Genomic DNA, 27,343 nt, shown 5'->3' on the forward strand with positions numbered 1-27,343 from the left:
CCAGCATGGTGGCTGTCCTTGCCGGACAGCCAGCAGGCCAATCACCTAAGAGTGCATTCCTGTCTCCTAGCAGACTAAGCACAGGGAGTTTCAGGCACCTCCCTCGCTTCCTGCCCCTGCCAGACACCCTGGAGCCAGAGGCGGGCTTCACTTGTGAATCCTGCCAAGGAAAAGCGAACAAAGGGACCAAACCTGGTTTGACATGCAGAGTAAATCTCAAGAAGGACCTTTCCACAAAGGAATGGCGAAAAAAGAAGCCTGGGGCCATTTTGACAAAAATTGCACCCTTGGGTGCTTTACTGCAACTGCAAACACAACCCGCGGTAAATGCACACCACGGTAGTCAAAAGTAAACCACTGCCACCAGCCATTCATCGAAAAAGGGTAGCATAAAAATGTTACATGAGAAGCTAGACAAAGGGGATACTAAGTAACCCCTCCAGTACTCTATTGTAAGATAGTGTGTGCTGGGTCTAGAAAGTTACAATGTAAGTAAAGTCAATTTCACTTTACTACCCTTGGAAACAGTAGTTTGCCCAAGAGAAGGTATGCAAACCTTGGGGAAATCTGAAAGACTTCCCTGTGCCACTGCACTGAAGCTGCTGTGTGACACAATGTAAAATATGATGCCTATGGAGTTTGTCAGACTCCATAACCAAAAGAAACACAGAGTTCAAATCACATTAAAAATACATGAGAGAGTGGGAAAAAGGGTCTCACTCTCTCCAGGTTAAAAATTCAAGTCCTCAAAATCCAGCAAAGTTGCTGGGGGTCTCTAAGGTAGAGAGGAATTAGCACATTTCTGAGAATTCTCCCTAACACCCCGCATTTTGCAAGGGACTGAGGGAAGCTGGAAACCCTCTCACTGGAGCAGACCCTGCTGGAGACCCAAATACTACTGGAGGCTCTGAAAGGGAAGCAGCTGCCTGGGAACGGAGGAACAAAACAGGTATGTGGGGTCCCCAAGAGGTGCAGGAGAGCAACGGGGTGATCTCAAAAAAACAAGAATCAGAGGGTTGGGGACCCTATCCTTTGAAATTCAGAGGGGGACAAATGAGAAACCAAGGATAGAGTCTGGGACCCTACAATTTGAAAATCAGAGTGAGACAGAAGGGTCTGGGACCCCAAAGCAAAATAAGGAAAAACAGTTGTATACTCAGCAGGGGAGTGAACAAAATGGATACGAGAGAACCGTGCAAGTCTGGGACCCACTCCCAAAAGCAAGAGGGACTGGGACCCAGATGAGAGAGAGGGTCGGAGACCCTGAAGAAGCTGAGAGAGAACCGTACACTTGGCAGGAGAGTGGTCTAAGAGCGTACAACCCAATATTGCGAGTCTGGGACACGCACCCACATATAAAGCCAAACTATAAAGTAAAGAGGCTCTAGAACCCAGAAAGAAATATAGCACTTGGCAGGAGAGTGAATCAAGAGCTTATAACAGAAGCCCAAGTTTGTGAAGCAAGTAGGGTCAAGGACCCGGGGACTGAGAGAAGGAAATCCTAAACCTGATAGCAGATTGTGTCAAGCTGGTAGGATAATGTAAAGTCAGGCAACAGTTCCCTGTGAGATATTCAGGACTTAAGATAAGAAGGATACGTCTAGGGTAAAGGAGCACAACCCGAGCCTTTTGAATCCTGTATTTTGAAATATTATCGTTCATCACCTTTAATACCAGAAGGACTGGGAACTTTTCTGTTGGTGAGATAAAAGGAATCCTCTGCTTGGTAGCGGAATGTGCCAAGCTGGTAATAAAAAAGAACCCTGGAGATAAGAAGAAGTGAAGGGGAAAAGAGCACAACCCTAGTTGGAACTTTGTCTTTGGAACATTATTTTGCAGCAGCACCTTTTGATTACCAGAGAGACTGGGAGCTTTTCTGTTGTTTGAAAGCACAACACACACACTTGTTACTTAGAAGAGACCATCCTCGCACAGTTATCTTATATTATTAGTATTAGGAAGAGTAGCAGGCTTTTGGACACGACAGTGACAGACTTTATGCTTTTGAGCATCCTGACTGTTTTCACTGGATCTTTTGAGGCAGGGAAACCCCCCTTAGATTTAGGGATAGAGAGGCCTTTTCCCTAACCTTTTTCGATCAATAAAAGTATATGTACACCAGGAAAGGCCACCACTGTGTCCAAGCCTTACAACTGATACCTCTGAACAAGTATTGCAGTGATCCAAGCAGTTTCTGATGGATAGGCCCAAGCATGGTAAAGGAATCTAACAGGAGTGGCAATGGAGAACTAGTGCTAAGGCAATTAGAAGTTAAATCAATTATGAGATTAGATTCTTAATGGACTGAATAGCAGTGAGGACCTTCCTTTACTTCTGATATGCATGGCATTGGGTTTTGTGCGGTTAAAAAGAATTGGAGATCGATACAGAATATATCATTTCTCGGGTTGCACTTTCTAAGGACAAAATGTTATGAATGAGTTTTAGCACTTTTAAGCATTGTCACTTTATGGCAGATATTAAAATGTGCATGCCCATAAAATGTAAGAGTATTGCTAAACACTCTGCATCTTAATATTGTAATCAGTGGATTTACTGTTGCAGAATTACTGCTTGCGGTAAATCTGCCAAAAACCCATGGAGTCCTATGGACTTCAAAAATGGGGACTAACACCGCCATACCACCAAGCAGAATCCCAGAGATGTATCACGAATTACAGACGAACACAGAACCAGGCCCATAGTATTCAAGATGACAATAGATAGAAATCAAGCAACAGCAAATAAAATTAATGAACTTACCCTACCTATCAACTATACAAGACATACACTTCTTTACACATTTGTCAGATTGCACAAAAATAGGTTGACACATTTTGCACACATCAGCATTTGATTAATAGCATACCTTCCTTTCATCTGTTTGCAAAACCTACATGTGAAAATACAGTATTCATTATGCTGATTATTCAAAGACTCTTAGATGATCTTACACTGCCATTGTAAAGTGAATGTATCTCCCCCAAACCTGAACTTTTTGGACTCAAGATCAAATCTCTGTCATCAGTAGTAAGTAAGAAGAATACTTGGAATGTTACCACAGTGGTCAATTTCAATTTACTATTTGTAATTTTCTGTAATTAGTGCTTCTATAATTCCATGCCATGACCTCACCGTACTGGCGGTGGGGTTGCCTTAATCTTCCTGGAGTCGGTTCCCTCCTCTATCTTACCCCCTCAGCTCTACACTTCCTTTCAGAGCCTGGTATGCAAGTTGGCTATCTCTCTCTCCTCCACCCTGACCATTGCTAGCATTTGCCAGCCTCCTGGTGCTACCTCCCTGTTACTCTCTGAATGTGCTGATTTCTGTTCCACCTTAATTTCTACCTCCTCCAACCTGCTGCTCTTGGGTGACTTTAACATCCAGTTGGACTCCCCTGGCACAGCATCTACTCTTTTCATTGACCTCTGCACCTCTCTATCCCTCTCCATTCTCCCTTCTGGTCCAATCCACTCGGCTGGACACACTCTGGACACCCTTATCCAATCCGACCTCCCTCTCACATCTCCCATGGTCCCCCCTCTCTCTTGGTCAGACCACTCCCTTTTCTCCTCCCATCTGGGTCCCTATGGCCCTTTGACCTCACCTCCAAAAGCCCTGCCAACCTCGTTCACGAACATCCGCCCGATGAAATGAGTGTCAGCTGCTGCCTTCACTTCCTCCTTTATCCCCCCTTGCCTCCAACTCAGACTCTACCACTGACACTGCTCTCAGCAACTTCCACCTGCCTATCACCAACACCCTCGCCATTCTTGCCCCAGTCGTGAGGATATGCTTGAAACCCGACTCTAAGCGCAAAACACATGGTACGACTTCGAACTTGCATCCCTGAAACGAAAGTGTAGAGCTGCATAACGGAAGTGGCAAACCGCAGGCGCACCCTCTGACAAACCGGCCTGCTGCCTGCTCCAAAGGCAATACAGACTCTCTATCCATGTCAAGAAAAAGGCCCACATTGAGGCACGGGTATCTGGTACATCCAACAACACAGCTGAACTTTTCAAATCTGCAGGGAACTAGCCAACCCTTACACAGTATCCTCCTCCCCTATTCCCTCTCAGGCCCTCTGCAACGCACTCGCCACTCACTCCTCCAACAAAACTCAGGACATCCTGAACAGCCTTGTTACAAACTCTCCCAATCCATCCCATGCCTCCCTTGGCCACTCACCATCCTTCTTCCTCCTTCTCCGCCCTTGTCTCACCGGATGAAGTCACCAGAGTTGTCCGCTCCATATAGGTCTCTTCCAAACAGGTTTTCCCTTGCTCATCCAGAACCATCAAGGACAACATTGGCTCTCTTGCCCCTGCACTCGCTGATCTCTGTAACCACTCCTTTGCTTCTGAGTCCTTCCCCTCCTCCCTCAAGCACTCCCTTCTTAAAAAAAACATCAGCTGTCCCTACCTGCCCAGCCAACTACCTCCCTATTTACATCACCCTCTTCCTGGGGAAACTGCTGGAGAAGTTGGCCCTGTCCCAACTCCACGCTTACACTGAACTAGTTGGTGGTAACCACGACCATCAACCTGGATTATGAGCATCCAGAGACACAGAAACTGCTCTTCTGAACACAGGTGAAGAACTGCTCGCATCCCTGGAGTCCACCTCCCAGCTGTACTCATCCTTCTTGATCTCTCTTCTGCATTTGACATGGTCAACCACTGCATCCTCATACAAAGGCTCCATGACACCCTTGGTATCTCAGAGTGGGCATCAGACTTGCTGATCTCCATCCTCAAGTCATCCTGGGCACCTTCTCCTCTCCTTCTTCCTTCTCCAAGTGTGGTGTCCCCGAGGGCTCTATACTCTAGCCTTCGCTCTTTAACATATATCTCCCTCAGCTGGCACTCCTCATCTCCTCATTCTCCACCAACTTCCAGTGTTATTCTGACAACACACAACTCTTTTTCAAACTTCCTGCTGATCCTCTTGCACCTTCCATCATCCCTGACTGCCTCAATGCCAGCAAAACAGAGATCCTTCTGATTGGGACCACTGCCGCGACTTCTTGCCTTCGCTCTGGCTTCCTCCATGGGCTCTCCCCTGCTCCCTCTTCTGAAGCCAGAAACCTTGGAGTCATCTTCGACTCCTCTCTCTCCTTCCTCCCTCACACTCAGGACATTGCCAATAAGTCCCATTTCCAGCTCTTCCTTCTCAAAGGAATTCTACCTTTTCTCACCTTCCCGCAGAAGCTCAATGTTACCCGAGCCATGGCTCTCTCTAGGCTTGACTATTGCAATCGCCTCCTTCTGAATCTTCCTTCTTCCACTCTGTGACCGCTCCAGCTAATCCAGAATTGGGCAGCAAGTCTTATCCTTGGACTCAAGGCCAGGGGATGCATCTCTTCTGCCTTAAACAGTCTTCACTGGCTCCCGGTCGCTTCACTGATAACATTAAAATCCCTCTGTATCATCCACAAGCCTGTCTGAGGCCAGTGACCACACTACCAATAACTGCCTTACTAAATATTCCCCCTCTAGACCCCTGCGCACCTCTGGCACCAAATCTTTATGTGTAAAGCGTTTCACTAAACAGAGGGCAGGAGGTCGATAGCTTTCCTCAGCTGGCTCCCTTCTTTGCAACAACCTCCCCCTCCATCTTCGTCTTGAGCAGGACTTTCTTAGAAGCTTCTCAAAACTTTCATCTTTAGCTCCTCCTCCCCCCCCACTTTCCTCTGCTTATCTCATTGTTGCTTGTTTGGTGTCCAGGGCCCTTATTGCATCCTCGGGGCCCTGTCCTCCCACACCGAACCGCCCCGAGCTTCTGTTTATCCTCAGCACTTGCCTCGGCTCACCCTCCTCCCTGGAGGCTTGTGCTTACCCTTCATTGCACTTCACCTGTTGCTCACCCATGAGCACAACAGCACCTACCCCATTCCCCCTCCCTTTTGCACTTCCACATTCTGAACACTCACAAGGCATAATAGGTTTGTCCCTCCACCCACTGTGTTTAATATTTCTTTATGTATTCAGTTTGTACCAGTTGTTTAATTGTTTCACATCCCCTTGTTCCCTCCCTATGGGCGTTTTGACACAGTATTTACTTCGTTGTATAATTGTCTACCTAGAAAACAATAAATAAATAAATACATATTACCGCAGTATATGCATAACTTGGACTGCTTTCCTGTTTTGAAGAGGATATTTATTTTTAGAAGATCGTCTTGTAATGTGTTATAGTCTTCTCAGTGGTGGTAAGTGCAACACAAGCATTTGTTTAGTATTATTGTATTGTAGTAATCGATAAGTATACTGGATGTTAAGTAGCCTTTATTCACTAGTATTCACAAAAAGAATACAATTGAATAGTAATAAAGACTACATATTGGATTAGAATACTATATAAAGAAAAGTTAAATAATAAATGTAGTATTCATCTATGGAAGGTCTACTCGATAGGTAAGATGCAAACAATTTTTGGTTCTCGAGTAGCCAATCCTGTTGGCTCAGAGGGAGATCCGTGTTAGGGAGGTAGACTGAAGAAAGCCTGAGCAGTTTAGAGAGCTGCGGGAGGTGGTGGCGTATTTAAATATAATGGGTTTAATGGTTCATTTTATAACACAGTGATTTCTGAAAGATTGGGAGGAAACCATACAATTTTCATTTGGTTCTGTAGGGTAACACATGAAAAAATCCATAGATACCAGGTCACCAACAGTAAACTGGAGCACTTTAAGGATTCTTGTAGTCACAAGAATCCACAAGTAGTCCAGCATTGCCACTGTAAAGCACAATTCATGATAATTGCACCCACAACCTATACCAGCACAGCCAAGCACAATGTCATGATGGTTGTATGCACACAGAGGTGTTGCTTGGTCTAGAAAAGATCAGGGGTTAAGCTAATGTTGGAACTGGCGGGATTCAGGGCTAGCTATAGCCTTTTGGTTGTAGTCCCTGTTGTAGTCCCTGAGCTTCTATCCGGGGTTACAACCAAAAGACGCAGGGCTATAGTCCCCTCAGCCCCCCCTAGCAACGCCTTTGCCAGTATTGCCGCAGTAAGATCACACTTTTGTTGACTGTGCCCAATAATGCAATTATTGTCACTGTAAGAAGACATTGTCAGGCTTGATTAGTATAGATACATATGCCATAATTCGTATATAATGCCCACATAACTCCTTCATGAACATGTTTTAATGCTTCTTGTGTCAATACATTCCAGCATTTTCCTGTTGAACATTGTCCTGCAATTTAAACCATTGTATTCTATCTCTGCCACAAAGTATGCCATCAGCATTGCAACTGCAAAATGTATTCATACTGTCACCAAAGTCAAACCTAAGGAACAAAATCCTTATCTGCCAATGATACTTGCGTACGGCCAGCATGCACCTAAGTGAATTGCACAGCTGTGTCCCGCCTTCTGCTGTGGTGGGCTGACTCCCATGACTCCTGGCAGCATGCCACCTAAGACGAGCAGCAGGAGGGTTGTGACTTGAATCGTCATTGCAGTGGCTGATGGGATTACAGTAACTCACTCGTCTGAAATCTGTTGTCAGCTGCGAGCGCTCACATGCAGGGCATGTGTGCATGGGCTTGGACTGGAACTTTGTGGGCAGTGAAGAGTTGCCCAGCTTAAAATCTTTGATGATCCAGGGCCATCCGGCCTGGACTATGGGGAGGCTGGCAATCCGGTCAAACTCCCCGGGTATGATGGCACTGCGATGTTCTTGCCCTCTATCCACAGGTCATTTATTATCTTCCACCTCATTCGGTCAGAGCCAGCCAGTTCAAGGCACAGTCCATTCCTGTGTCTGCCTTAGGAGTATTGGCTTGCTATGCAGTCCTGAATCCTGTCCGATGCACTGCCAGTCAGCTTCTGATTGTACAGCTGGGGGAAGGGTCTCCACTCTGCCCCACCCATCTTTCAAACGAACACCAATGGGAGTCAGCCTTGTTATCTGTGGGTGTGACGGGGGAAGGATTCCTTCCCAGGTGCTCAATCAGAAATGTATGGTCCATTTACACTGTCATAGAGCTAGGATTATGGACAAAAGGTGCCTGTAAAGGATGCTTACCTGGACAACAGACGAAGAGCAAACAGGGTTGGACTGGCCGTACTGGTCCATCGGCCACTAGCCGATGACCTTTGGGACCTGGGGGCCAGTTTTTTACTGAGGGGCCGTTTTTCTTTATTTTATTATGGGCCGTTTTTTAAAAAAAATATTATTATAAAAATGTGGTTTAGTATTGACATGAAATATTACAATTATTTGAGATGACGTATAATCAGGGTCGGATAGGCCCATTAGCCCGTGGCTGGGTTGAAATCATTTGGAGGCGGCTGTCGGGCGAGGGGCCAGTTTCAAGCCCACTCCTGGGCCGGTCACGCACCAGTTCAGGGCTACTCTGATCTGGTCTGCATGATCAGGGCCTGCAGGCAGTGAGTTGGCACGAGACACCATGGCGCCAGCCGGCACTTTGCAAGTGAAGGAAGTGTTACTTTTTTACAAAACACTGGGAGCGGGACGGGCTGAGGTCAGCCCGGCCTGCTTCCAGTGTTTTGTAAAAAAGTAACACATCCTGCAACTGCTCGCAACTGCGTGCCCCACCGCCTATAATAATGACCCCTCTTCCTGCGCAGGTTGTGTGTATGCGTGTATTGTTGTGGGTGGGAGGGGCGGGACCATAGAGCCGTACATTGGGGAGGGACTGTTGCTAACATACATTAAAAAAAAAAATCTAACAGCATGGAACAAGACGAAAATGTATATTTTCGAGTCCTGTTTGTTTCTGCTGCTTTCACATCCAATGTCTGTTACCTTCTCATTCAATTGGAGGTTGTTTTCCTAATTGGAATCACAAGGCCTGTTGCAGGTTTGGATTGAGGGGCACTGGCAGTGCTGTGTGTAGTCTTTGTCCTAGAATGGATGTATAGAAGCATACATGACAATGGGCCTCATTACACGGTAGGCGGAGGACCAAGGTGTTATTAGCACCTTGGTCCATGCCGGTAAAATACGGGCACCGCCTTGGTGGAAAGGGGAATTACCGCCCTATTCCAAGGTTGGCGGGGCGGTAATTCCCCCTTCCCCCATTGCCCTTCCCCATTCCCATTTTTGCCCCATAGTGCTCTATGGGAATGGGGAAGGCGCTAATTACGGTGCCGGAAATTGCGGTACCGTAATTAGCACCCTAGTCCCTTTGCGGGTTGGTTTTTAACGCCTGCTAAATAGCAGGCGTTAAAGTACCAACCCGCAAAGGGACCTCGTAGTAAGGCGGTAAGGGTTTACCGGTACCAGTGCCCTTACCGGTACCGGTAAACCCTTACCGCCGTCTGTGTAATGAGGCCCAATATATCCCATTCCATGCAGAAGTTGTAATTCTATTGCAAGTGTTTACATATGTGCAAACATTATCTTTTCCATTCAGGAGATGCTAGTGCGCGCGGTTTAAACTTTGCATTCGTGGACTTTTAGTCAGGCGCCCTCCCCCCTTAAAAATCCCAGCTTCAAGGTTAAAACAAGACCAGGCTAGTATCGACCACATGTAATGGATAATGTTGGCATGCATGTTTTTACTTTGCAATTTGGAACTTGTAGTCGCCCAAAAATCAAGGACTGCAAATACCAGAATGCAAAGTAAAGACAAAAGTGGACTGGTGTATTATATACCCTGAGAGCCTGATGGATGACATATGTGCTAAAGGTCGGGTTTGAGGTGCAATTACAGATGTTTGTGTGGTCTGGGTCACAGTACTGGATTAGTGGGGGTGCTGTAGCCTGCAGATCACGGCAGCTCTGTGCAGGTCCTAGTATTGGAATAGCATGACATGATGCCAGGCAGTATTGGGATGCATTGGCAGCATTTTGTGTTGTGCTTATTCACATACATATTAGATGTGTCATTGTTCTGAGGACTGTGTGTAATTTTCAGTGCTGAAATAGCATAGGTTCAGTTCAGGAGTGCAGTGCATTTCAGAAGCTGTACGTGGGCCCTCGTGAGTGTGCTCTAAGTCAGAATGTAGGGCATTGGCAGAAATGTGTGTGGGTGCCAGTACTTATGCTTTGCCCACATTTTCTGATTTACACTGATTTCATGAGCACTCACATTCACACCACAGAAATCTATGCAATGCGCCAGGCCTACCTCCACTGCAGTGCTTTCTGTTGGATAATGTTGAAAATGATTGCATTTAATAACTTTTCTTAAGTGATAGTTGGCATCACACGTGTGTGCTTACTTGCGTAATGCTGTTGTCAGAAGGGCAACACGTATATAGGCTTATAGCCGCTTATTTTGATCCAGGCGAGGGACTTGTGCCTTTTCAGCATGGAGCTGGGTGCAGTGGTAAAGTATGCATCTGTTTCCAGCCAATTCCTCTGGGCAGCAAATTGGCACGCATTTCAGCCTTCATGGATTTTATTGCTGGTGGTGATGCTCGAGTCACAACAAATACCCACTTGTTTGTTTTTTGCACATGAAAAAAGAGGCATATTCCCTAAGTAAGTTTATCAATGCCACCTGCTATTCACATTTCTAGCAAGCAGCATTTACCGTTTGTTTTGTTATTGGATGCCGATACAATATGAAAACCGGGGTCATTTCCGTGTGTATAGTTACACCTGTTGTGTGCTGGATGTGTGGTGACACAGGCCAGCCATTGGGGGTTGGGTTGCCCTTTTCTACAGGGCATTGGTCAGATCCATTATTAAGCAGGACAATGACATTACTCCTGAAGTCTCAATCCACCACTCCATTTCTCTTATCAGTGGAACGAATCATGTATAGATCAGTCTTGGGCTAATTCTGCCTGTTGGTACCTCAGAATATCAAGACCTTTGCTCATTGTACTATAGCCGATATGCTAGCTCAGTGGGTTGAGCGCTCGCTGCTGTGATGAGTGTGAGATCTGCAGGTTGCAGGTTCGAACCATCCCAGCCTTTAATTCTTCTGAGGTTGATGAATGAGTGCCACCACAGGTTGGGTGATATTGTATGCATATTTTTTCCATAAAAAAGAGCTTAAGCGTAAGTGCTATACAATAACATATTATCATTTGGCCTTGGACATCTGCTTGCATTCACAGTCATTTGACAATATGGATCTATACACACAGATATTAATGATACATATGATGATCCATTCTTGTATGAAATGTATATCACATTAGTGAAATCATAACCGTATTTTTCGTAGTGTACTTAGGAACAATGCTATTTGATGCCACTTCCTGTTTTGCCAAGGGGTGAAGGGTCGTGTTCATGCCATTCCTGCGCCTCGGAGCTGTGGACCCTTTCACAGAACTGTATGCAACGTTATGTTATTTTATGAGTTGTGTTGCAGTGTAACAGACACACGAACCCTCCATAAGTAGCATTTTCTGTAAAGTCTTGAATTGACTCGATTCACGTCAGATGATGGTTTGAGGGCCACTTTTTTAAGGCCACTTTTTTGAGGTGAGGGGTGGGCCACTTTTTCTTGGGTGTCCAGGCCTATTTCTTGTCCCAGTCCGACCCTGAGAGCAAACATTTAATTTGCCCATGACAAATATGGACAGGCGGCTATAATAATAACAACGTTCAATGACTATAGAAGGAGTAGAACTACTGTTAACATGCATGGAGAAATGTAATCCTAATCTGTAGGCATAACCCCCTGCTCTTCTCTCTAGGTGTGTTCAAGGCGGGACCACGGCTATCCCTGGAGCCTTCGGTTGTGGGAAAACTGTGATCTCTCAGGCACTGTCAAAGTTCTCAAACAGTGACGTTATCGTTTATGTCGGATGTGGGGAGCGCGGTAACGAAATGTCAGAGGTGTTGAGGGATTTCCCTGAGGTGAGTCACTAAAATAAAATGCCACATTTTTGGTATAACACATAATATTTAAAGAGCCCTTTGTGACAGGCATTCTATGCTAAAACTCATTATCAATTACAAAGTGAATATGTCTGCACAGCGCCCTGTGTATGTCAAACCTCCCTGTTTGTGTGAAAATACCTCCTAAGAGGATGACCATGATAATGTATACATTTGACTTTCACGGTGAATATGCTACATATCGTCAGCATCTGGTGCATTGAAAAGCAGCCTTTGTCCCCTAGCGTTGTAGGTACACAGAAGTCCATATACACTTCACATAGAGCTGCTAAGGAGCCCCCACTTCCCAACTCCCACATACTCATATAAATGCACCTATACAAAAATTGGTCGGAAGAAGTCGTTCAAAACACGAGGTATGGCTAATGAGCTCTCTCGCCTGACTCACACTTCAGTTAATTGTTTATTGTGGAATCAAGACATTTGTAAAGCGGAGCAAGAGTGTGGTACATTTGATTTCGCCAATTCAAATTTGTAACAAATAAAATAATAAAGGGTCTTTCCTTTTCAAGAGAATGAATGCTAACTAGCCCTCGGGAAGGCTAATGCTAAATAATAGTTATTTATGATCTTTTAGCCCCAGTCACAGATATGTTCTGTGTCATTTTCAAACGGTTTAGCACTCTCTCACCCCTTTTTATTTTTAGCTGAAACTTAACAAAGCCAACTTTGCCAAATCATTCCTGTGTATATGGGGGTTTGGATTGAGTGACATATTGTAATACTGCTCTCCTTTTAATTCCTGATGTGCATGGATTCAGTCTTGAGGTGTGTATTCTAGCTAGCTGTTTTTGGTTTTGGAACATCTAGTGTAATTTCTTTTTGTCCTTCCACTCACCATTCGTTCATCTGATCCGCGGCCTTCTGCGTTGTCACATGCCTTCCCTGGTAAAGTCCTTCATCACAGTTATTCAACTCGTCACAGTCCTTCACTTTTGTTACACTCCTTTGTCTCAGTCCTTGATCACCACAGTGCTTCTCTCCTGCTATAATGATTTGTCACAGTCCTTCTCCTTCATCACAGTCCATCTCATTCATCTCAGTCCTTTTCCTTAATCACATTCCTACTTTATCACTCTCCTCCGTAATCACAGTCCTTGATCACATTCCTTTTCCTTCATTGTTATTATTATTATTATTATTATTATTATTATTATTATTATTATTGTTATTACTATTATGGTATTTATTGAGCGTGGGCTTTGCTTTGAGAAGCAGTGCAGCGCTTTACAGCGGTATACAACAATAGAGATACATAACAGAGTGCTTTACAGAGGTGACAACAGAACAGATATACAGCGAGGGATGGGGGGCACAGAGGAAGGGTACAGCGGTACAGGGTGGCGGGAAAGGGATGGGCGGGTGGCGTCTAGCGAGTCAGGTGGCACGAGGTGCGATGTGATGGCCTAGTTGTTGAGGGGAAGAGATTCCCTGAAAAGGTGGGTCTTGAGTTCTTTTCTAAATTGTAGGATTTTCTAAATTGCAGATTTCAAGTCTGCACATGTTCTGGCTTCTGGTGGTGCAATGCCTGCCAGAGATGCTGAGTTTCTCTGCAGGATAGTTGGGTGACTAGAGGGCGACAGACTTATAGGTGATGCAGCAAGACTTGAAAGTGATTTGTTTGTTCAGTGAGAGCCAATGAAGGTCGATGAGGGCAAGGGTGATGTGGTTGTAACTGCGTAGACCCTTGATGAGGCATGCGTCCGCATGTAGGACACTTCTCAGGGGAACGAGGGAGGACAACGGGAGGCTCGCAAGGAGTCCATCGCCCCCATCCAGGTGTGATAGGACTAGTGCTTGAATGGTAAATATAAAGCTGTCCTTCCTAGTATTTCCCCTTCAGCACAGTTCTTCTACTTTTTCACAGTCGTTCAACACAGTCTTTCTCCTTTGTTACAATCCTCCTTTGTGATAACCCTTCAACTTGTTCCCACTCCTTTCACTTTGTCACAGTACTACATCACAGTCCTTGATCTTCAACACAGTCCATCAACACAATCATTCTCTTTCATCGTCACCCCCATCATTCACTAAGTCCCTTTCTTTTGCCACAGTCCTTCTAATTGGCAGCTCTTTATCATAACCCTTCTCCTTCATCATATTTCATATTTGTCAATCCTTCGTCTTTGTTACAGTGCTCCCTTGTCACACTCCTTCTTCTTCACAAAAGGCCTCTCTCACAATCCTCCTGTTTCATCACAAACTTTCATTTCTTTGCAGTGCTTCTTTTGTGTCACAGTCCTTCTGCTTCATCACAGTTGGTCTTCTTTGTCACAGTCATTCTCTTTTTCTTCACCTTCCTTCATTCAAACCTTTCTCCTTCTTTATAGTATTTCTACTTCATCCCCGTCCCTCGTCAAAGTCTTTTTTCATTTTCACAGACCTCCTCCTCCATCACAGTCCTTCACCTTCTTCAAAGGCCTATTTCTTCATCACAGTTCTTTGACACAGTCCATTTCCTGCGGCAGAGTCATCCTCCTTTGTTACAATCCTTTTCCTTTAGCAGAGCCCTTTATTTTAATCACAGTCCTTATCCTTCTTTGTAGTCCTCTGTCAGGGTCCTTTTCCTTCATTACAGTCCTCCTCCTTCATCACAGTGCTTCTCCTTCTTCACAGTTCTTCTCCTTTGTCACAGTTCTTTTCCTTCCTTAAAGTCCTTCTCCTTCGCCATCGTCATTATCCTTTATCATTGTCTTTTTTCTTAATGACAATCCCTCTCCTTCTGCGCAGGCCTTCATCACAGTCCTCTTTTGTCAGTCCTTATCCTTTTTCCCAGTCCCTCACTTTCATCATAGTCCTTCCCCATCATCATAGTTCCTTTTTAGGTCACAGTTCTCTGTCACAGTCCTCCTTCATTATCATAGTCCACCTCCTTCATCACAGTTCTTCTCCTTTGTTGTCATATTCCCTCACCTTTGTGACATTCCTTCTCCGTCTGCAGATTACATCTCCTTCGTAATAATCCTTTTCCTTCATGGCAGTCTGCATCCTTTGTCACAGCTCCTCATATGGTTCTAACTGTGTGTCACAGAGCTGCCCAATGTGCAATGCAGTGAAGGAGGATGAATATCACTTCTTCATTGTTGTCCAGTATTAAATGATAATTGACATACATGGAGGGTTCAAATACTGAAATGTAACAATGTGACTACTGTGATTGAAGCTTTAGACTTCTGTAAGGTACCTAATGGGTCTTTGCTGTTTCAAGTTATTTTAATATGGACTTGGAGTCAACGTAAGAAGTTCATAAAATCATGTTTTGGAGAGATATATGCAATGCATGCTTTATGATAATGATGTATGGATTGTTTTAACAATGTTTTATGTACATTATGCTTTTATGGTTTTTGACTGAAAAAAAGCAATCACTCAATCAATTAATCAATCAAATAAAAATACCTATTGTTAAAACCAAGACTATGGTTTCCTCCGTTTTTGTAGTTCTCCAAAAAGCTACGAGTAATTCTAAAACTACTGTCCTTCTTAAACAGAAGAGTGGGTCCATTAAAACATGAGGGAATCCAAGCAGGGTAAACAGGAAGACCCCAGTGCTAAATCTGAAAAGCCTAAGCAGGGAGGCAGTAACTTTACAATCCCAGTGTAAGTGCACTCTGGAACAGTGACCTCAGTCTCCCGCTTGGCAAATCCAGAACAATGCATTATTACTCAGGAGACACCTAACATTAACCTAGACCAAGATACGGGGTCAGAGCAATTAAAGTGATTCCAGCATATAATTTCATTTACCTCGGACCTCCCTAACAGATGGTGAAATTGTGTTGCACACTTTTATTTAATCCCAAGAATGATATTTTACATAATCCTAACAATATCTAATACATCTCCATATGCAAAATCACTGAGCATAAATCATAACTGGACCATTGTTTGCAAATTATTGCAAATGTGAGCCCCCAAAAGGCATACATTCTATGAATACCATAAAATATAATGAACAAGCCTTTCCACACCATAAACTCAGTTAATGGGGGAAGTCAACAGGGCTACCATGGTCGTTTTAAGTTTAAATAATGTTGTGGGAGAGATAAAGTTAATATTAAATGGAAAACATACCTATTGAAGACCAGGAAACCAGGTCAGCGCAATGAACTGTAGAACATAGCTGAGGAAATTGCTAAAATTGCAGATGAAGGGATCATATGAGTCCATTGGATTAGAAATATCACGGGATGCTAATTCATCCATGATGATATAGTGCCAGTGTTATGCCATGTAGACCAGACAGGCCAGACCTATGACTGTGTCATGCTACACAATCTGAATAGCTATCTAGTATTAGGCTTAGTGGCCAACAATAATACAATGATTCCAACAATATTCCTGCTGATCCACATTAAGCCTTTGCCACCTTTACCACTGCCCAAGCCAACTGTAAACCCTAAACATGAGCTCAGTAGAATGACACATAGGCTTTCCTCTGGACCACCCTTGAATAGTGTCACCAGTCATACCGTTGCCACAAGAAGTACATCTTGGAAGTTAGCGTGCCTCTTTAAAATAGTCTAAAAAGGTCCAAATGGCATGAATTTTTTACTCCGAGTCAAACGATTGCTTAAGATCTGGCTTGACCAATGTAAGAGGAAAGTTCTCTTGTTAAAATCATTAAGGGCGGTTAAAACTTAAAATATGAGCCACTTGAAAATATCATAGACATTCTCCACGAGGAAGACTTGTTTAGCAGATTACCAGATCTTTGTGCCCTGACACAAAAGACTGAGCAATGCTTCACTTTTGAAGCGGCACAATTATGGCACACAGTCTTCAGGTCCTTGATTGGCTGGCTGGAGGTTCACCTGCTCAAGTGACTTTTAAAGTCCCTAAAAGCACCAGACATTTTGATTATGCCGGAATTAATGCAGTGGATTGCACATACACTGAACAGCTTGATGCTATAACTAGATCAGAGAGCGACCATAACCCTGCAGGCTTAGCAATGAATTTAGAATTGATATTGATATTGATATTTAATTTCTATCAAGCTCGTACACAAGTGTTTCAGAGTGCAAGGCAAGGGAGGGGAACAGGGGAGAACAAAACAACAATCTTACTAGGCCCAGTGACATTGAAGAAACGCAAGTGCATGGGAGACGGGGAGGGGAAAGTGCATTGAAGGGGGGAGAAGTGGAAAGTGCGAAGCAAAGGAGAATAAATAAATAAATAATACATACCACAAACAGTGATAGTGCAGCCAGCAATTGGCAAGTGCTAGGTTTAAGGCAGCGGACAGGGTAGGTCTGATAAGTGCAGGATGAAAAGGGTTGGAGCTGTATGGGTAAAGATACACACCCCAGTGCAAGGGGTGGCCCGGAGGCAGTGCGGGTGGGTGGCAGGTGAGCAGTGCCAAGAGGGAACAGATCAGCAGGGGAGAGGAGGAGCGAAGGCAGAAGAAAAGAGGGAGGTCTTGAGGTGCTTCCGGAACCGTAGATGGTTCTCCTCAAGTGTTAGAGTGGCAGGGAGGGTGTTCCAGAGGAAGGACCCAGCTGAAGACAGAGATCTACCCCTGTTATGCTTGAGCTAAAACATGGCGCTGGTGCGCAGTGTATTCTGGGAGCACTCAGAGCCATAATGGATATTTACTTCATGCCGCAGTGAAAAGCTGTACTCATTTTGCTGATAGCTATATTTACTGTGCTGAAGAAAACATGCTTTCCAAACCTGGTATGCAGTTAAGGACATTCTGCTGGGAAAGCTAGCTTTGTTATGTCTTGGTATGAGTTATGGGACTGTTTTCCGTGGCGCTTGTTTTTAGAGGAGGGGAGCACTTTGCTCCTTGAGGTTACTGTCGGTTGACCCAGCTGGCAACCAACGGCTGCCTATCAATGCGCAAGTGGGTTGCCAGAAGGTTTGAGAAATTACCACCCCTTTTTGAGGAGTGCATATATGCGGAACCCCTTAACGGTCAGACGAGACCTCAGCCGGAGGGGGGACGCTTCCGTCCGGCATACCTGTGGGCTGTTGTGCTCTCGGCCTGGCTGTCATCGGGGTCTTCCAGCCGCTTCTGGCGAGATGAGGGATCCAGTTACGCCCACGGTGATGTATTTTCTTTTGAATTCTCTATTTCTTCTGTGATTTATTACTGTGTTATCACTTGTTGCTTCCAAGCTTTGAATAAATAGCCGTATAAGTGCTCATTATTTTCTAAGAGCATGTGTGGTTGCAAGTCATTGCGTCTACCTGCGTTTAAAGTATTGGCTCCGTAATTGCACTGGTGATTAATGAATGTCCCTGCACTCTGGGCGAGAAATACAACCCCCAGCTTGTTTCTTTGAAAAACGACTGACCCTGAGTGAGTTAGAGGTAGAGGAGCGAAGAGCTCGAGAGGGGAGGTATTTGCGGAGGGATAGCTGAAGGTGTTTTGGACCCAGGCCCCAGAAAGCCTTGTGGACAATGCAGAGGGTTTTAAATGTAATCCTTGCATCCACTGGGAGCCAATGTAGGGATTTCAGAGCTGGAGAGATATGATCCCAGGGATTGAGGCCAAGGACAAGTCTTGCACTCTTGTTCTGGATCAGTTGCAGAGGGCGGAGAGTAGAGGCAGGAAGATTTAGAAAGAGGCTGTTACAATAGTCCAACCTAGAGAGAACCAGAGCTTGGCAGACCATGAGCTTCTGGGGGAAGGACAGGAAAGGCAGAGTACCTCTGAGAAGGTGCAGTAGGAAGTCTGACTTTTTAGAGCCATCAGAGATGTGGGCGAAGAAGGAAAGTGTGGAGTCAAAGATGACCCTGAGGTTCTTAGCCTCGTAGGTGGGGGTAGGAGGAGGGCCAAGGGAGGCCGGCTAGAGAGCTAGGGGAAAGGATGGTGAAGGTGTGCCGATGAGGAGGAGCTCCGTCTTGCTGGCATTCAGACAAAGATCATTGGCGGCACACCAATCTTGAATGGCAGTTAGGCAATCAGAGATGAAAGAGGGGGAGGAGGTTGCCGAGCGCAGCCTGAAAATGAGTTGAGTGTCATCAGCGTAGCACTGGAAATTTGAGCATAAAATGGCAATGCAGTGGGAGTGAGTTGCCAGGTATTGATTGAAAAGCCAGGGCGAGAGGATAGACCGCTGGGGAACACCACAGGTAGAGAGGAAGACAGATGATAGGAAGGACCCAAATTAACAAGAACAGTTAGCTATAATGCATTCAAAGACGTGCTTCACATACACTGCTCCAACAATTGTAACTGAATGGAACTGGAAAAAATAAGGCAATAATGTAGATCTATTTGTGATTTATCACAACTTCCTACCTACGTTTGAGCAGGTCCAAGGCCCTGTAAAAAGTACAAAAAGTGAAATCTGGGATTCCTATAGGACCAACGTAGATGTTGTCAAGCCTTCTGTAACCAAACTACAGTCCCAATGTTCTCCTTTGTCTTATAAAAAGAAGACATGGTTCGATAGGGAGTGCATGGTCCAAAAGAGGACTCTACTAGAAGCCGTCAAGTTCAGCCAGGGTAGTAACTGGGGAGCAAACATGTGGCAAGAAAGACTTATGAACTCTTAAGAATGAAAAGAAACACTTTGAAAAATAGTATTGCTGGTTTCAGATGGAATTAAGGTCATGATGGAATCATGCATACCAGAACAAAAATGTTCTGATCACTTTAGCATTCTGTATAATGAAACCAGAAATGTTTCTTCAATTGGAGAAGAGAGTAAGAATTTATCAACGTGTCTGTCTTAAGCCCAGGTAATATCTCACTGTTGGTGAAGGAGGCTGAAAGAGCACTCATGTCAGAAGGTCCAGGTAAGGCATCAGGCCCAGACAAGGTATTTTCAAGGATGAAGTATAGATCTGGGCCACATAGCTGGCACAGTTATTTAATTCTGCCCTTGAATTGGGAAAGGTTTCTGAGGGTTGCGGGCATACCAGGGAAACTTCACCATATTGCCCTCTGTGACTCAAAGGACAGCACTTTTGGGCACCTACTGCCGGTGCATGTGATAGAACAGAGGACCTTAATAATGTTATCTCTGTGCCTAAATCTGGGCTCCAAAAAGGTATAAGCAGGATATACCAGATGTTTAGACTGCACCTCCTAACTGAGAAATATATGACTCCTGAGGAAACAGAACCTTTATTTTCCTTTTGTTGATCGACAAAATGCATTAAATGTAGTACCAAGGAATTCATTGTAGGCCAAATTAATCAACTTGAATATCTTATCTCAATTACTTCAGGCTTTCATGGTATTATATAGGAATCCTTTGGCACTGCTAGATATGGCTCTTAGGGTGAACACACTGCTTCCTTTCCAGAGGAGAAAAGTGAGTCCTGGCCCTTGCTTTTTTATGCACCTACATCAATTATATCGCTGTAAAAACCACTTCCCTTACATTGAATGCAGCTTTTTTTTTACAATTGTCACCCATGAACATACTGTTTCTTGCCGATGACACTTGTAACGGCCGTCCACCGGGAATCAAAAGCCAACCAGACCTGAATATGAAGTGCAGCATGGGTTTATATGGGGATTGTGTGCCGTTTAGGTCCTAAACATTAAATGGGGTAGACAAAGGCAACCAAAAACTATTTCAAGATTCATAAACTGACCCCCTCCTAAGGTCACATCCAAATTCATTATTTCTGTTTGTCACCAGGATTTCATCTATGGTGGTGTCTCCTTTGGGCCTGTGAAAAACACAATGCTCTCCTCTTCCTCAAAACTCCCAAATAACCTCTTCTTCTTCGTACTCCTCTACAAACTCTGATAGGTCTTCTTCATTCAGCTCTTAACATCTCTCCTCAGCCCCCTTGGTATCTCCTCCAACTATCTGCATGATCTGTCTGGCTTATATTTCTCTTTTCAATTCCCTAACACACTCTTTATCTCTCTTTTCAATTTTGCTCCTTTTCTTTAACACCAGTGTATCACTTCCTACCTCCTCCTCCTCAGTCTCTGGCTCTCTTTCGCACCTCTGAGCCTCATCCTCCTCCAGCATATACTGAATCTCTTTAATGATATTAATCTTCACCTGATACCTCTCCTCCATATATATGCTACTCATTGTCTTCTCCAACAACCTACTTAGTACACTCTTCCTCCACTTCCTTGGTCTCTCTTCATGTAACTTCCTTGTGACTTGCCTTCTCCACCACCTTACCTTCTCCTCCAAACTTCTCCTATTCCTTCTCCTCCATACATCTCTTGTATGTCTTTTCCAACCACTTTCTTAGTTCTTTTCTCTTCCTTCCCTTTGATCTCTCTGGCTATGACCTCCTGTATTCGCTTCTAGCTCTTCTCCAGCACCTTTTCTAACACATTTTGTACCTTCTCCAACAACAAAAAATGTTCAGTCTCCTATTTTTACCACCCAACGCTTGACACACTTTCACCTCCTCCTTGAATTCTATTGACATCTCTTTTTGCTATTTGCCACCTCATCCAATATCGCTTCAACTTCCAACTCCTTGCCCCACCAATCTGCACCAGGGCAGTTCTCTAACTCCTCCTCTCCCGTCCCCTTCTCCAAACTCTGTCCAGCTCCTTCTTCACTTCTTTCTCCAGCTATCTCTAAACTCTGTCTTCCTGCTCCTGCTCCAGATGCCATCTTCCTTCCCCCTAACTCCCACTCTGACTGATTGAACACACATTTTTACAGGGCCTCCTGGGGATCCTGGCCTCTCTACCAGGGTTTCCCAGCTTTCACAGCTTCTGGCCAACCGCCATGTGACAAGCTCCAACATCATTGATCTGCCACCAGCTCTATCATCTGCCCTCCTCTACTGCATACCTATAGCAATTCACACCTACCTGTAGCCACTAATGCTATCTGGGCACCTGGATTTTCCTAAAGCATTCTTCTACTTTACAGCTCCCCCAGACTCCTCACTCTCCTACCGTTTCCATCTGATATCTTTTACAGATTTTTTCTATAGCTCCAACAACTATCTAATTTTCTTTTCCTCTCTCAAGAGCTCATTCTACTTCCTGAACTTCTACTTCTCTTCGACCTTCCAATATCTACCCCTTTGCTATTTCCTCCCCTAGCTCTTCACCAGCCTCCTTGTCTGAAAACACAGTGTTCTCCTCCTCATCCTCAAACTGAATCAACCTCTTCTTCCTCAATCTTCTCTTCCAACTCTTCCAACTCTGACTGTTTCTCTTCTCAGTTTCCTCACAAACTATGTCTCTTTTGCTCCACGCTGTCTCTTTTGTTCAATGACTGTTTATCTCTTTCTACCCCCTTCTCCATCTCTCCTTCATGCCTCTGAGCCTCACCCACCTCTGACCTATGTTGCATCTCTTTAGTGATTCCATTCTTCACCTTATAACTCTCCTCCACATCCTCCTCAATGACATCACCAACCACTGCCTTAGTTATCTTCTCCTTAACCACCTTGTTCCCTCCCATAAACTCCTTGTTGCTCTCCTCCTCACCACGTTGATCTCTCCTCTTCGCCACTCCTTCCTCTCCTCTGTATTCTTTTGCATGTCTTCCCCAACCACCTTTACCAGCTACCTTTTACATCTCCAACAACAACAAATCTTCAGTCCCCTCCTTTATATATTTATCACCCCTCCTGACATACTTCTGCATCCATTTTGGATTCTATAGACACCTCGACTTGCTCTTTCCCCACCCCTTCCAATGTAACTTCTCCAATCTCCCTGCAGCTCCTGCCACATGCCTTTTTCCAGATATCTCCAAACGTCCTCTTCCTGCTAATGCTCTAGCTGCTGCCACCTTCTGAACCCTTGTATTATAGGCACTTGTCCCACCTTCCAGCCTCTGTTTGCAGTAAGGGGGCACAGGTGGGAAGTGTTGGTATAGGGCGCTTGGAAGTTGTACATCTCTTGGTCTTGGTAGACCTCCAGTGACTCTTGGACTGTAGCCTAAGGAACTATATGTGCCATCTTGGTCTTCCTAACTCCCTTTTCCTATTTATGGTGTTGGTATAGGCTTGGCTGGTACGCCCCTTTCCTAATGGTGGATTCCAATTTTGAAATATGACTTGGGGCACATGGATTGCTTGGCTTGGCTCATGTCTATATCTTATCAGATGTAATAACTGTTTCTAAAGCTGTGCAACCGGAGTGGAGCGCGCCAACCTTACCGCCTTGAAGGGACCTATGCCTCTTTATGTTCTGAAAGGGCTAAACTACTGTCCCATTGGTTCTACTGGGGCACAGGGAAAGGCTGGTGTTATCCCCATGGTCGATGACGGGACACCCTATCGCCCGGGTAGTCCTTAAATAACTACTGTTAAGCCTGGGTCGCCACTGACTCTCCTCTGCAATGATTAACAATATTACGTGGCATACCATATTCATTTCTTAAACACATAGCAGCCAAAAGGGACAGCTTTCTATGTTATCTGGAACTTGTTCATAAAAATGCTTGACCATTAATCAGCAAAGACACAAATGTGCTGTAACATATGGGGACAAAGAAAACAAGGCCACTCTGGATCGATCGCCCCAGAAAGGTTTGACTTTATCTATGCTCCAAGTTACTGTGCAAACAAAATGTAAATGTGTCATGAATTGTGCCACTGAGCTGCTTGCTTGATTTCAAATAAAGCTGAACTGAACTGGCAGTAGTCTGAAACCTACGTGAGCTCGATCTTAAAGTGTATTGCCTTCAGTGAATTGTATACATTGAGCGTAGGCTTCCTTGTCAGCCAATTTAGCAAGGCATCTGCAGTTAGAGGCAGCCCAACATGTACTTGAGTTGGACTGGTCTAAGCCAGATGTCTTTCGAATCGTTTTACAATAAACTCCCTTGAATTCTGGTGGTGCCAACCCAGAATGGAAGGAGGCTTTATGATTCATCTGGCTTTTCTTTGCGATTACTGGGTGTTCAAGTAAGGTTTTGAGGAATGCTTGCAGACATGGATCTGCAGCGGTGCCCGCCTCCAAACATCTTGCTAAAAGCATGTGAATTTACTGCTGACTAGGGACAAAAAGATGAGGACGGTGTATTTGGGATGGGGAAGTGACAGTGATCCAGTAGTTGAGGCCGAGGAGCAGCAGCCAGATGTGTTTTAATCTGTGCATTTAGCGTGATTTGCTTAGTAAAGAAAGGGTCAGCTGAAGAGTCACAGATTACCTGTGAAGAGGGACATTGGTTGATAAACGAGCTAGGTTTCACAAAGCCTCAAATCCTCTACGTTTTTACAAGTTTCTCTTTATGGTCCAGAGTATTTACGCCATCTGTCAGAGAAGAAGGATGCTGTGGATTTCCTTATTTCAGTGTACTGTCCTCTTCTATATTTCTGGTGCTTTATCCTCTGACATGTGATGTCTTCTCTATGAAGAAGACGTAAGGGGCTGATTCATGGAATTATTTACGTTGAAAAACTGAGATTTGTGCGCCGGCAAATCCCTGTTTAACAAAAGGGGATTTGCAGCCAGAATGGCGAACAAATCCCTGTTTTTCAGCGCAAAAATTCCATGAATCAGCGATTATTGATTTTTAGCTGTTTAAATCTTTCAGAATACCATCTGGGTTTGTGCAAGGATTTCTTAGGTGTGTTGTATTTTAAAGGGGCAACTGAATTAAGGGATTAGGTGTGCTGGAAATGCCACCCATTGAGTGTAGGGCCCACTGAGTGTCTGTCTCTATTAGTTGGTGTAGGTATAAGCCTTCTAAATCTGGAATGGTCCTAGTGAGTCTATTGGTGGGTTCTCTAACCAGATATTGAAATCCCCTAAAATGCAGAGGTTGGGCTATCATGTGTGGGAACTAGCTATTAAGACAGCTAGTTCCTCTCCAAATGTAGGAAAATAAATTGTGAAAGTCAGTGGAACTTCCAAGCTGAAAAGTATTGATTCATAGAAGGGAGGGGATAGATCAGGAAAGAAGGTGGTGCAGCGGGATTCTTAATTTCACACAAGCACTCCGCCTTCTCTTTTAACCATGTTTTTAAGTGGCACTTTGCACCCCATATGGAAAGCTTCAATATTGATGGGGTAGCCTTCTTTAAGTCATGTCGCTGGGAGAAATAGAACTTCTAGTCAAGTCCAGTCAATGTTCTTATAAATAATGAACGTTGCACTGAGAGGCATCAGAGCAGTGGACAATAAAAACAAATACGAAAGTATATGTTGTGTATAAAAAAGGCATATTTCAATGCACATTATACGCAACATGTGATGGAATAAAGAAATGCCTGCAAGCATAAGCCTGCAAAAGGACAAAGGTAGTAAAAAACCACACATCCGCAAGAAGAAAATCTCTGGCGAGGCAAAAGATATGGACACGAGGTCAACACGGGGGCAACACAGGGTGATCATTCAATCAGGAGGCAACTCCTCCCTCAAAGAAACTCTTCAATGTGGAGGAGCATCAAAACCTGGGATCTCTACAAGTGATGATCGTATCTCGTGAAAGCTGCGATGCCTCCAATGATCTAGACCTTCTTGGCAGGTTCTGCATTAATGACATTGTGGGCCTGGCAAGCAACTTTCATCGAGGAGTAGTCAGGAAAGCCCCTTTTGCACAGAAATAATGTGTTCACATTTTCTGCAACCAGTCTGGCTGCAGCATGCAGATCTAACAGCAATGGAGTAATAGTGGAAGTAAATCAGAAAGAAGACAATGGGCCTCATTACGGGTCTGGCGGTAACTTTGCCGGTGCTACCTGTGGGTTGCCGCCGGACCGTAAATATTTACCAGCGCCTGGCGTCCCGGTGCCACCGGGAGATTACAACCCCAGCGGGCCAGAAAGTCAGGCGCCGGCAAAATGTTGTTCCCCATTCCCATGGAGTCCGATAGGACTCTATGGCAATGAGGACAAGGAAGCACTTGCTCCATTGATAATGGTGCAGGTGCTTCCGTGACAGGCCTGCCTACCCTGGCCGATGTGCCCGGGACGGTCAGACCTGTCAGGCACGGCGGCTCCAGCAAGCAGACCTGTAATATGCTGGTCCTTAAACAACGGTGCAGGTAAGCTTACCAGCACCCTTCTTTCCAGAGCGGAAGGGTCTGAATGAGGCCCAATGAATGTGTCATATATGTCATTGTGAGACATTAAGTGTCTGAATAAGATAAATGTCATTGGCATAAAATACCTAATTTATGGAAAACAAATGAAAAATAACACTTTTCACCAGCACATTTAAATGTAGAACAAATCTCAGAGCAAGACTAAAGATGAAATCCAAAGACTTACTATACGAAGTTAGTGATAGGATGCACCAAGCACTCACAAAATATGTAATCAAGATAAAACAGAAAAAGAAGGACTAGCATGGTTACACATTACACATTTGGAATTGATCAGTTCCAAAAAGTGAGCTGCTACCCTACATTCAATCCCACGAATGCAGGTCTTCAGCTGGTGTATTTCAATAGGAGACGACGCACACGTGCCTAACTCGGTGTCATCTGGCTACTTGCTCACCAATCCCAACCACAAGGCCTCACGACTGGCTGCAATCTGAACCAAACCCGACCACAAGGCCTCAAGACTGGCTGCAATCTGAACCAATCCCGAACACAAAGCCTCAAGACTGGCTGCAATCTGAACCAATCCCAAACACAAGGCCTCTCAGTGATTCCATGTAGAGGTTGAATATTATCGGTGACATGAACCTCCATTGGTGAAGCCAGTATAGCATGGGGAAGACGTCTGACTGAAATGTACACATTCAGACCAGCTGAAACCTTATAGGTCAAACAAAGAGGTAATCCAGTATTAACATGACCTGTGACGCCCAATCGAAAATGGACAGTATACAAAATGTGGGTAGTTGTTCGAATATCCCTGAGAGGTCCAGTTGCATCATAAAACAAGAAGCCCCACGAGCCAACATGTGATAGACATCATCCAGGCCTTGCATTTCTATAACTACGGTGGACGCCAGATTTATTTGGGGACATAAGATTGTTATCTGGAGCAGTGTTGGGCGAATGGCAGACGTCCCGATGTATTGGCCTGCGATTCTCATCTTCGCTAGCCCATGTAGTCAATGGCGAGGGCTAATGGGAGTCAAGGGCCAAAACCCCTGTAGGGTCACAGCTTGCCCACCACTGAGCTAGAGCAAACTAATGTAGCTGCACTGACACCAACCTCTTCGAAATTTCCCCCCAAATAATAGTGTCATTTTATGATGATACTTCTGAAGACATTCTTGATGAAAAGAGGATTTCTTCAACGGTATCTTCAAGGCGTTTGAGAACTTTCTCTGACCCAGTGAGTTAGAGTTACCCAACATGTGATTGTATGGTGGAGCTGCTATTAGAAAAGTCGCTTGTAGTAGGATTACAAATCTTGTGTCCTGGGTCCATCAACAACTACTTAGCCACTAGGCCACAAAACACTTGTCATAATGTTTAAGGTGCTGATCAACACGGCACACTCTACTTGCAGGAGACGTTTCAAACCACATTTTGATCGTATCACATTCCTGGAGAGCAGATATGATATGATGTAATTTATAACACGCCTATACACAAGTGTTTCTAGGCGCGACAAAACAAGGGAGGGAAGACAGAGGGAGGCCAAAACAAACAATCTTACTAGGCCTTGTGTCATTCAGATCGTGCA

At 44.7% G+C, this 27,343-nt stretch overlaps 1 protein-coding gene across 2 annotated transcripts in view; it reads left to right on the plus strand.

Moving 5' to 3' along the window:
- The window catches only part of LOC138456646 (V-type proton ATPase catalytic subunit A-like), a 373,621-nt gene that overhangs the window by 137,714 nt on the left and 208,564 nt on the right, over nt 1–27,343 (plus strand). For both annotated transcript variants that reach the window (XM_069607191.1, XM_069607192.1), the window contains exon 7: nt 11,638–11,800. In XM_069607191.1, coding sequence (XP_069463292.1) covers nt 11,638–11,800 — 163 coding nt within the window. The remainder of the gene's footprint in view (nt 1–11,637; nt 11,801–27,343) is intronic.

This window comes from Ambystoma mexicanum, chromosome 1p (assembly GCF_040938575.1).
Source record: "Ambystoma mexicanum isolate Mex_15411 chromosome 1p, UKY_AmexF1_1, whole genome shotgun sequence".
NCBI lineage: Eukaryota > Metazoa > Chordata > Amphibia > Caudata > Ambystomatidae > Ambystoma > Ambystoma mexicanum.